Genomic DNA, 11,630 nt, shown 5'->3' with positions numbered 1-11,630 from the left:
CGCAGAGCCTGGACAGCCTGGCACCAAGACCGGTCACCGGCTAGCCATTGGCTGGTCACCGGCTGGTCACTGGCTGATCACCGGCTGCTCATTGGCTGGTCACCGGTTGGTCATTGTCTGGTCATTGGCTGGTCACCACTCCAAGAGAGCATTTGAGAAACTGCATCATTTGAGAGAAATAAAATAAGGGTCAGCAGGTTTGAAGAATTGCTCCAAAGGTTTGGGAGCTCAGGGTCTATTGGTCGGTGCTGGCACTGGAGCAAGTTGGTCAATCTCAGTCGCACCCAATCTGCTCACTGCTCACGTTTTTTTATTTTTAATATTGTGGTGAAAATCTCATGAGGCCCAAGCAGAACAAATCCTGTTCGCAATCCCAGCAATTGAGAGCTCCACTGTGTGTAACCATGGTAACTGAAGGAGTCATGCAGTTGCAGCTTTATTACTTGGTTACCTGTCACTAGTTGCTTGTTGCCGAGACACAAACTAACAACTTTGCTGGTTGTCGCAGGTTGGACGAGTGACCGATGGACGTTAGCTGGTATGGACCAGATTGGCAGAGTCGTCAGACCAGTTCATCTCTCCCTCCAGCCACTATCTTCATCTTCAGCACAGCCCTGTGCCTGGTGCTGATACTCAGCTGTGCCCAGTGTCACTCCATCAAACAAGACATGCCCCCTTTAATGCAGAACCAGCCCTTTCTGGTCATCTGGAACATTCCGACTGCGAATTGTAGGATTAACCGAGGAGTCAATCTCCACCTAAACGACTTTAATATAGTGACTAATGAGAACGAAGCTTTTATGGGAGGGAATATCACGATATTTTACATCGACCAGTTGGGGAAATATCCCTACTATGAAGACGGCCACGCAATCAATGGGGGCTGTCCCCAAAACATAAGCATTATCGAGCACACGAATACGATGGAGGCCGACATCCAGAGGTACATGCCCTCCAGATCCTACAAGGGTTTGGCAATCATCGACTGGGAGGAGTGGAGGCCCCAGTGGGTACGTAACTGGGGCAGTAAATCAATCTACCGTGAGAAGTCGCAGGAACTGGTCCAAGCCAAAAACCCTGGCTGGTTGCCTGCTCGTGTCCTGAAGCAGGCCCAGTGGGAGTTTGACACGGCCGCAAACAAGTTGATGAGCCAGACTCTGAGGGTGGGCCAGATGCTCAGGCCCCAAGCTTTGTGGGGTTTCTACCTCTTCCCGGACTGTTACAATTACCATTACAACACCAACTTCTCCAAGTTTGATGGGCACTGCCCTGATATTGAGTTTGAACGCAATAATCAACTGATGTGGCTCTGGTCTCACAGCAACGCTCTGTACCCGTCCATTTACATGGAGGAAGTCTTAAAATCATCGGAACAAGGACGGCGCTTTGTGAGAGCGCGGGTGCAAGAGGCCATGCGCGTGGCATTGATGACGGACTCAAAGTACGCACTGCCGGTGTTTGTGTACTCCCGCTCACACTACGCTTACACCTTCACACCGATGTCACAGGTAGGTGTGACACGGTGAAATGAAGCAACTTGTCCGGTAACTAACGGTTTATTCATATCATAAACCGGCACTTCTCCAGCTGCTGGGACCAGAGTCCGATTAGTAACCAGAACCCGTCAAGGAGAAATGTCCTTGAGCCTGAGGTCAGACAAAGATTTTACTTAGTTTGCAGAATCTATCCTCATGGAGAGGCCTTGATTGAGTAGAGGGACTGAGGGCTGTAGCATTGAGTAGAGGGACTGGGGACTGTAGCATTGAGTAGAGGGACTGGGGACTGTAGCATTGAGTAGAGGGACTGAGGGCTGTAGCATTGAGTAGAGGGACTGGGGACTGTAGCATTGAGTAGACGGACTGGGGACTGTAGCATTCAGTAGAGGGACTGGGGACTGTAGCATTGAGTAGAGGGACTGGGGACTGTAGCATTGAGTAGACAGACTGGGGACTGTAGCATTGAGTAGACGGACTGGGGACTGTAGCATTGAGTAGAGGGACTGGGGACTGTAGCATTGAGTAGAGGGACTGGGGACTGTAGCATTGAGTAGACGGACTGGGGACTGTAGCATTCAGTAGAGGGACTGGGGACTGTAGCATTGAGTAGAGGGACTGGGGACTGTAGCATTGAGTAGAGGGACTGGGGACTGTAGCATTGAGTAGAGGGACTGGGGACTGTAGCATTGAGTAGAGGGACTGGGGACTGTAGCATTGAGTAGACGGACTGGGGACTGTAGCATTCAGTAGAGGGACTGGGGACTGTAGCATTGAGTAGAGGGACTGGGGGTGTAGCATTCAGTAGAGAGACTGGGGACTGTAGCATTGAGTAGAGGGACTGGGGACTGTAGCATTGAGTAGAGGGACTGGGGACTGTAGCATTGAGTCGAGGGACTGGGGACTGTAGCATTGAGTAGAAGGACTGGGGACTGTAGCATTGAGTAGAGGGACTGGGGACTGTAGCATTGAGTCGAGGGACTGGGGACTGTAGCATTGAGTAGAAGGACTGGGGACTGTAGCATTGAGTAGAGGGACTGGGGACAATAGCATTGAGTAGAAGGACTGGGGACTGTAGCATTGAGTAGAGGGACTGGGGACTGTAGCATTGAGTAGAGGGACTGGGGACTGTAGCATTGAGTAGACGGACTGGGGACTGTAGCATTCAGTAGAGGGACTGGGGACTGTAGCATTGAGTAGAGGGACTGGGGACTGTAGCATTGAGTAGAGGGGCTGGGGACTGTAGCATTGAGTAGAGGGACTGGAGACTAGCATTGAGTAGAGGGACTGGGGACTGTAGCATTGAGTAGAGGGACTGAGGACTGTAGCATTGAGTAGACAGACTGGGGACTGTAGCATTGAGTAGAGGGACTGGGGACTGTAGCATTGAGTAGAGGGACTGGGGACTGTAGCATTGAGTAGAGGGACTGAGGGCTGTAGCATTGAGTAGAGGGACTGAGGGCTGTAGCATTGAGTAGAGGGACTGGGGACTGTAGCATTGAGTCTCATAAACTAGACACCCCCAGGGTCATAGACATAGAAACATAGAAGATAGGAGCAGGAGTAGGCCATTCGGCCCTTCAAGCCTGCTCCGCCATTCAATGGCTGATCATCCAAATTCAGTACCCTGTCCCTGCTTTCTCGCCATATCCCTTGATGCCTTTAGCCTTAAGAACTATATCTAACTCCTTCTTGAATATATTTAATGATTTGACTTCAACTGCCTTCTGTGGTAGAGAATTCCACAGGTTCACCACTCTCTGGGTGAAGAAATTCCTCCTCATCTCAGTCCTAAATAGCCTACCCCTTATCCTTAGACTGTGACCCCTGGTTCTGGACTCCCCCGCCATCGGGAACATCCTTCCTGCATCTAGTCTGTCTAGTCCTGTTAGAATTTTATAAGTTTCAATGAGATCCCCTCTCATTCTTCTAAACTCCAGCGAGTATAAGCCCAATCGACCCAATCTCTCCTCATACATCATTCCTGCCATCCCAGGTATCAGTCTGGTGAATATTCGCTACACTCCCTCCATTGCAAGAATATCCTTCCTCAGATAAGGCGACCAAAACTGCACACAATACTCAAGGTGCGGTTTCACCAAGGCCCTGTACAACTGCAGCAAGACATCCTTGCTCCTGTACTCGAATCCTCTCGCTATGAAGGCCAACATACCATTTGTCTTCTTAACCGCCTGCTGCACCTGCATGCTTACCTTCAGCGACTGGTGCACAAGGACACCCAACTCTCGTTGCACTTCCCCTTTTCCCAATCTATTGCCGTTCAGATAATAATCTGCCTTCCTGTTTTTGCCACCAAAGTGGATAAACTCGCATTTATCCACATTATACTGCATCTGCCATGCATTTGCCCAATCACCCAACCTGTCCAAATCATACTGGAGTTTCTCTGCATCCTCCTCACAGTACACACACCCACCCAGCTTTGTGTCGTCTGCAAACTTGGAGATTTTACATCTAGTTCCCTCGTCTAGATCATTAATACATATTGTGAATAACTGGGGTCCTAGCACCGATCCCTGTGGTACCCCACTAGTCACTGGTCACTGCCTGCCACTCGGAAAAAGAGCCGTTTATTCCAACTCTCTGCTTCCTGTCTGCCAACCGGTTCTCTATCCAAGTCAGTACCTTACCCCCAATCCCATGTGCTTTAACTTTGCATGCTAATCTCTTATGCGGGACCTTATCGAAAGCCTTCTGAAAGTCCAAATACACCACATCCACTGGTTCTCCCTTATCTATTCTACCAGTTACATCCTCAAAAAATTCCAGTAGATTAGTCAAGCACGATTTACCTTTTGTAAATCCATGTTGACTTTCACAGAATCACAGAAACCCCACAGTGCAGATAGAGGCCATTTCGGCCCATCGAGCCTGCACTGACACATGTCCCACCTGATCCCCGTAACCCCTACACCAACACATATCCCACCCTATCCCCGTAACCCCACGTATTTAATCCCCCTAACACTAAGGGTCAATTTATCATAGCCAATCAACCTAACCCGCACATTTTTGGACTGTGGGAGGAAACCGGAGCACCCGGAGTAAACCCACACAAACACAGGGAGAATGTGCAAACTCCACACAGACAGTCACCCGAGGCCGGATTCGAACCCGGGTCCCTGGCGCTGTGAGGCAACAGTGCTAACCACTATGCCACCGTGCTGCACTTTGTCCAATCCTGTCACTGTTTTCCAAGTGCTCTGCTATTACATCTTTTATAATGGACTCTAGCATTTTCCCTACTACCGATGTCAGGCTTACCGGTCTATACTTCCCCGTTTTCTCTCTACCACCTTTTTTAAATAGTGGGGTAACATTAGCTATCCTCCAATCCATGGGAACTGTTCCAGAGTCTATAGAATTTTGGAAGATGACCAGCAATGCATCTACTATTTCTAGGGCCTTTTTCTTAAGTACCGTAGGATGTAGATTATCAGGCCCTGGGGATTTATTGGCCTTCAATCCCGTCAATTTCCCTAACACCATTTCCCTACAAATACTGATTTCATTCAGTTCCTCCCTCTCATTAGACCCTATGTTCCCCGACATCTCTGGGAGGTTATTTGTGTCCTCCTTTGTGAAGACAGAACCAAAATATGTATTTAATTGGTCTGCCATTTCTTTGTTCCCCTGATTCTGACTGCAAGGGACCTACGCTTGACTTCACCAATCTTATTCTCTTCACATATCTGTAGAAGCTTTTACAGTCAGTTTTTATGTTCCCAGCAAGCTTACTCTCATACTCTATTTTCCTGCTCTTAATTAATCCCTTTGTCCTCCTTTGCTGATTCCTCAACTGCTCCCAAATCATCAGGTTTGCTGCTTTTTCTGGCCAATTTATATGTCCTCTCCTAAGATCTTATGCTATCCCTAATTCGCCTTGTTAGCCATGGTTGAGTCACCTTTTTTGTTTTATTTTTATGCCAAACAGGGATGAGCAAATTCTATAGTTCATCCATGCGATCTTTAAATGTTTGCCATTGCCTATCCACCGTCAACCCTTTAAGTAACATTCCCCAATCCATCCGAGCCAACTCGCGCCTCATACCATCGTAGTTTCCTTTATTTAAATTCAGGACCCTAGTCTCTGAGTCAAATACTTCACTCTCCATCTTAATGAAGAATTCTTTCATATTATGATCACTCATCCCCAAGGGTCCTCGCACAACAAGATTGCTAATTAATCCTTTGTCATTACATAATACCCAGTCTAAGATGGTTCCTCGACATATTGGTCCAGGAAACCATCCCATATACACTCTAAGAACAAAATTGAGGCTCATGGAATAGGTGGGTCAGTGGCAACTTGGATAAGGAATTGGCTTAAGGACAGAAAACAGCGAGTTGTGGTAAATGGCTGTTTTTCAGACTGGAGGATGGTAGACAGTGGTGTTCCCCAAGGGTCAGTGCTGGGGCCACTGCTTTTTCTGATATATATAAATGACCTGGGTATTGGAATACAGAGTAGAATTTCTAAATTTGCCAATGACACCAAATTTGGGTTGTGGCAAACAGTGAGGATGATACTAATTGACTGTAACAGGACATAGAAAGGCTAGCAGAATGGGCAGACAAGTGGCAGATGGAATTTAAATCAGAGAAGTGTGAGGTGATGCATTTTGGCAAAATGAACAAGGAGAGGCAATATACACTTAATGGCACAGTTATAAAGAGTGTGCAGGGACAGGGGGACTTGGGAGTTAATGTGCATAGGTCCCTGAAGGTGGCGGGACATATTGAGAGAGTGGTTAGCAAAGCATATGGGATCTTGGGCTTCATAAATAGAGGTATTGAGTACAAAAGTAGAGAAGTTATGCTGAATCTTTATAAAACGTTGGTTAGGTTACAACTGGAATATTGCATCTAGTTCTGGTCATCTCACTTTAGGAAGGATGTGAAGGCCCTTGAGAGGGTGCAGAGGAGATTTACCAGAATGCTTCCAGGGATGGGGGATCTTAGCTACAAGGACAGGTTGGAGAAGCTGGATTTGTTTTCATTAGAGCAAAGGATGTTGAGGGGTGATTTGATAGAGGTGTACAAGATTATGACGGGCTTGGAGAGGCTAGATGGGGAAAGGTAGGGCAGTACTGAGGGAGCGCCGCACTGTCGGAGGGTCAGTACTGAGGGAGTGCCGCACTGTCGGAGGGGCAGTACTGAGGGAGCGCCGCACTGTCGGAGCGGCAGTATGAGGGAGCGCCGCACTGTTGGAGAGGCAGTACTGAGGGAGCGCCGCACTGTCGGAGAGGCAGTACTGAGGGAGCGCTGCACTGTCGGAGGGGCAGTACTGAGGGAGCGCCGCACTGTCGGAGGGGCAGTACTGAGGGAGCACAGCACTGTCGGAGCGGCAGTACTGAGGGAGCGCCGCACTGTCGGAGACGCAGTACTGAGGGAGCGCCGCACTGTCGGAGGGGCAGTACTGAGGGAGCGCCGCACTGTCGGAGCGGCAGTACTGAGGGAGCGCTGCACTGTCGGAGGGGCAGTACTGAGGGAGCGCCGCACTGTCGGAGCGGCAGTACTGAGGGAGCGCTGCACTGTCGGAGCAGCAGTACTGAGGGAGCGCCGCACTGTCGGAGAGGCAGTACTGAGGGAGCGCTGTGCTGTTGGAGAGGCAGTACTGAGGGAGCGCTGCACTGTTGGAGAGGCAGTACTGAGGGAGCGCTGTGCTGTTGGAGGTGTCGTCTTTATGATGAGATGTTAAACCGAGGCCCCGTCTGCTCTCTCAGGCGGACTTAAAAGATCCCGTGGCACTATTTCAAAGAAGAGCCAGGGCGTTCTCCCCGGAGTCCTGGGGCCAATATTTATACCTCAATGAACATCACTAAAACAGATTATCTGGCCATTATCACATTGCTGTTTGTGGGAGCTTGCTGTGCACAAATTGCCTGCCGCATTTCCTACATTATAACAGTGACTACACTCCAAATATACTTCGTTGGCAGTGAGGCGCTTTTTGACGTCCTGAGGTTGTGAAAGGCGCTATAGAAATGCAAGTCTTTCTTTTCATGTGGAACTTTATTAAAAGCCTTTTGGAATTTAAGGCAATGGATTGAAGCATTTTCCACAATCCACTCAGATTGTCACTTCCTTGGAGGTTGGCCAATCAGAATCTTGCCTTTCTGAATCCATGTTTCCGGGTTATTGTCGTCCAGATTCTCATTTCCACACTGAATTGAAATCACCCCGGCCAACACAATTTTAATTTAATTTGTTAAGGTTCATTTAAAGTTATTTTAGTTACAGTCTATTTGTTTAAGCACCAATCAAAAAGACACAGTGAATTGAAGTGAGACTGAAGGGTCTGTATTTGCCTGATGGGTCCCCTTTTGAAGATGGGCACCACATTAACCTGTTTCCAGTCGGCTGCTACCTCCCCATGCCTATTGATGCCCTCTTATTAACTGTCAGTGCTCCACAAATCTCCCCCCCACCCCCCCCCCCCGCCCGGCCTCTCTCAATATTCTGGCCGAAATACCACCGATCCCACGATCTGGACCTTTCATCTTCTTGAAATTAAATTCACTGATTCCGGGCTGGAACTTTCCAATCTCAAAGAATGTGTTCAAGGAAGCCTGATACGGATAGTAGACCCGGGGGGAGAGAGACCCGGGGAGAGAGACCCGGGGGGGAGAGAGAGACCCGGGGAGAGAGACCCGGGGAGAGAGACCCCGGGGAGAGAGACCCGGGGGGGAGAGACCCGGGGAGAGAGACCCGGGGGAGAGGCCCGGGGAGAGAGACCCGGGGAGAGAGACCCGGGGGAGAGACCCGGGGAGAGAGACCCGGGGAGAGAGAGGGACCCGGGGAGAGAGACCCGGGGGAGAGAGACCCGGGGAGAGAGACCCGGGGGAGAGAGACCCGGGGGAGAGAGACCCGGGGGAGAGAGACCCGGGGAGAGGGACCCAGGGAGAGAGAGACCCGGGGAGAGAGACCCGGGGAGAGAGACCCGGGGGAGAGAGACCCGGGGGAGAGAGACCCGGGGAGAGGGACCCAGGGAGAGAGAGACCCGGGGAGAGAGACCCGGGGAGAGAGACCCGAGGGAGAGAGAGACCCGGGGAGAGAGACCCGAGGGAGAGAGAGACCCGGGGAGAGAGACCCGGGGAGAGAGACCCGAGGGAGAGAGAGACCCGGGGAGAGAGACCCGAGGGAGAGAGACCCGGGGAGAGAGACCCGGGGAGAGAGACCCGGGGAGAGAGACCCGGGGAGAGAGACCCGAGGGAGAGAGACCCGAGGGAGAGAGACCCGAGGGAGAGAGACCCGGGGGGGAGAGACCCGGGGAGAGAGAGACCCGGGGAGAGAGAGACCCGAGGGAGAGAGACCCGGGGGGGAGAGACCCGGGGAGAGAGAGACCCGGGGAGAGAGAGACCCGGGGAGAGAGAGACCCGGGGAGAGAGAGACCCGGGGAGAGAGACCCGGGGAGAGAGACCCGAGGGAGAGAGACCCGAGGGAGAGAGACCCGGGGGGGAGAGACCCGGGGAGAGAGAGACCCGGGGAGAGAGAGACCCGGGGAGAGAGACCCGGGGAGAGAGACCCGGGGGAGAGAGACCCGGGGAGAGGGACCCAGGGAGAGAGAGACCCGGGGAGAGAGACCCGAGGGAGAGAGAGACCCGGGGAGAGAGACCCGAGGGAGAGAGACCCGGGGAGAGAGACCCGGGGGAGAGAGACCCGGGGAGAGAGACCCGGGGGAGAGGCCCGGGGAGAGAGACCCGGGGAGAGAGACCCGGGGGAGAGACCCGGGGAGAGAGACCCGGGGAGAGAGAGGGACCCGGGGAGAGAGACCCGGGGGAGAGAGACCCGGGGAGAGAGACCCGGGGGAGAGAGACCCGGGGGAGAGAGACCCGGGGGAGAGAGACCCGGGGAGAGGGACCCAGGGAGAGAGAGACCCGGGGAGAGAGACCCGGGGAGAGAGACCCGGGGGAGAGAGACCCGGGGGAGAGAGACCCGGGGAGAGAGAGACCCGGGGAGAGAGAGACCCGGGGAGAGAGACCCGGGGAGAGAGACCCGAGGGAGAGAGACCCGAGGGAGAGAGACCCGGGGGGGAGAGACCCGGGGAGAGAGAGACCCGGGGAGAGAGAGACCCGAGGGAGAGAGACCCGGGGGGGAGAGACCCGGGGAGAGAGAGACCCGGGGAGAGAGAGACCCGGGGAGAGAGAGACCCGGGGAGAGAGAGACCCGGGGAGAGAGACCCGGGGAGAGAGACCCGAGGGAGAGAGACCCGAGGGAGAGAGACCCGGGGGGGAGAGACCCGGGGAGAGAGAGACCCGGGGAGAGAGAGACCCGGGGAGAGAGACCCGGGGAGAGAGACCCGGGGGAGAGAGACCCGGGGAGAGGGACCCAGGGAGAGAGAGACCCGGGGAGAGAGACCCGAGGGAGAGAGAGACCCGGGGAGAGAGACCCGAGGGAGAGAGACCCGGGGAGAGAGACCCGGGGGAGAGAGACCCGGGGAGAGGGACCCAGGGAGAGAGAGACCCGGGGAGAGAGACCCGGGGAGAGAGACCCGGGGGAGAGAGACCCGGGGGAGAGAGACCCGGGGAGAGGGACCCAGGGAGAGAGAGACCCGGGGAGAGAGACCCGGGGAGAGAGACCCGAGGGAGAGAGAGACCCGGGGAGAGAGACCCGGGGAGAGAGACCCGAGGGAGAGAGAGACCCGGGGAGAGAGACCCGAGGGAGAGAGAGACCCGGGGAGAGAGACCCGAGGGAGAGAGACCCGGGGAGAGAGACCCGGGGAGAGAGACCCGGGGAGAGAGACCCGGGGAGAGAGACCCGGGGAGAGAGACCCGAGGGAGAGAGACCCGAGGGAGAGAGACCCGAGGGAGAGAGACCCGGGGGGGAGAGACCCGGGGAGAGAGAGACCCGGGGAGAGAGAGACCCGGGGAAAGAGACCCGGGGAGAGAGACCCGAGGGAGAGAGACCCGAGGGAGAGAGACCCGGGGGGGAGAGACCCGGGGAGAGAGAGACCCGGGGAGAGAGAGACCCGAGGGAGAGAGACCCGGGGGGGAGAGACCCGGGGAGAGAGAGACCCGGGGAGAGAGAGACCCGGGGAGAGAGAGACCCGGGGAGAGAGAGACCCGGGGAGAGAGAGACCCGGGGAGAGAGACCCGGGGAGAGAGACCCGAGGGAGAGAGACCCGAGGGAGAGAGACCCGGGGGGGAGAGACCCGGGGAGAGAGAGACCCGGGGAGAGAGAGACCCGGGGAGAGAGACCCGGGGAGAGAGACCCGGGGGAGAGAGACCCGGGGAGAGGGACCCAGGGAGAGAGAGACCCGGGGAGAGAGACCCGAGGGAGAGAGAGACCCGGGGAGAGAGACCCGAGGGAGAGAGACCCGGGGAGAGAGACCCGGGGGAGAGAGACCCGGGGAGAGAGAGACCCGGGGAGAGAGACCCGGGGGGAGAGACCCGGGGACAGAGACCCGGGGACAGAGACCCGGGGGAGAGAGACCCGGGGAGAGGGACCCAGGGAGAGAGAGACCCGGGGAGAGAGACCCGGGGAGAGAGACCCGAGGGAGAGAGAGACCCGGGGAGAGAGACCCGAGGGAGAGAGACCCGGGGAGAGAGACCCGGGGAGAGAGACCCGAGGGAGAGAGACCCGAGGGAGAGAGACCCGGGGGGGAGAGACCCGGGGAGAGAGAGACCCGGGGAGAGAGAGACCCGGGGAGAGAGAGACCCGGGGAGAGAGACCCGGGGAGAGAGACCCGAGGGAGAGAGACCCGAGGGAGAGAGACCCGGGGGGGAGAGACCCGGGGAGAGAGAGACCCGGGGAGAGAGAGACCCGGGGAGAGAGACCCGGGGAGAGAGACCCGGGGGAGAGAGACCCGGGGAGAGGGACCCAGGGAGAGAGAGACCCGGGGAGAGAGACCCGAGGGAGAGAGAGACCCGGGGAGAGAGACCCGAGGGAGAGAGACCCGGGGAGAGAGACCCGGGGGAGAGAGACCCGGGGAGAGAGAGACCCGGGGAGAGAGACCCGGGGGGAGAGACCCGGGGACAGAGACCCGGGGACAGAGACCCGGGGGAGAGAGACCCGGGGAGAGGGACCCAGGGAGAGAGAGACCCGGGGAGAGAGACCCGGGGAGAGAGACCCGAGGGAGAGAGAGACCCGGGGAGAGAGACCCGAGGGAGAGAG

The 11,630-nt window shown here is 55.3% G+C and overlaps 1 protein-coding gene across 1 annotated transcript in view; it reads left to right on the top strand.

Annotated features, from left to right (window-relative positions):
* The first annotated feature begins 295 nt into the window (after positions 1-295).
* LOC147111371 (hyaluronidase-Ba-like) overlaps positions 296-11,630 on the top strand; it is a 36,465-nt gene continuing 25,130 nt past the window's right edge. The window contains exon 1 of the mRNA XM_086002194.1: positions 296-1,508. Within this exon, the coding sequence (XP_085858320.1) occupies positions 525-1,508 (984 nt within the window). The 5' untranslated portion in view covers positions 296-524. The remainder of the gene's footprint in view (positions 1,509-11,630) is intronic.

Source organism: Somniosus microcephalus, chromosome 11 (assembly GCF_052327205.1).
Source record: "Somniosus microcephalus isolate GS21.2 chromosome 11, FLI_Smic_1.0, whole genome shotgun sequence".
NCBI lineage: Eukaryota > Metazoa > Chordata > Chondrichthyes > Squaliformes > Somniosidae > Somniosus > Somniosus microcephalus.
This window is presented reverse-complemented; position numbering and strand designations above follow the sequence as displayed.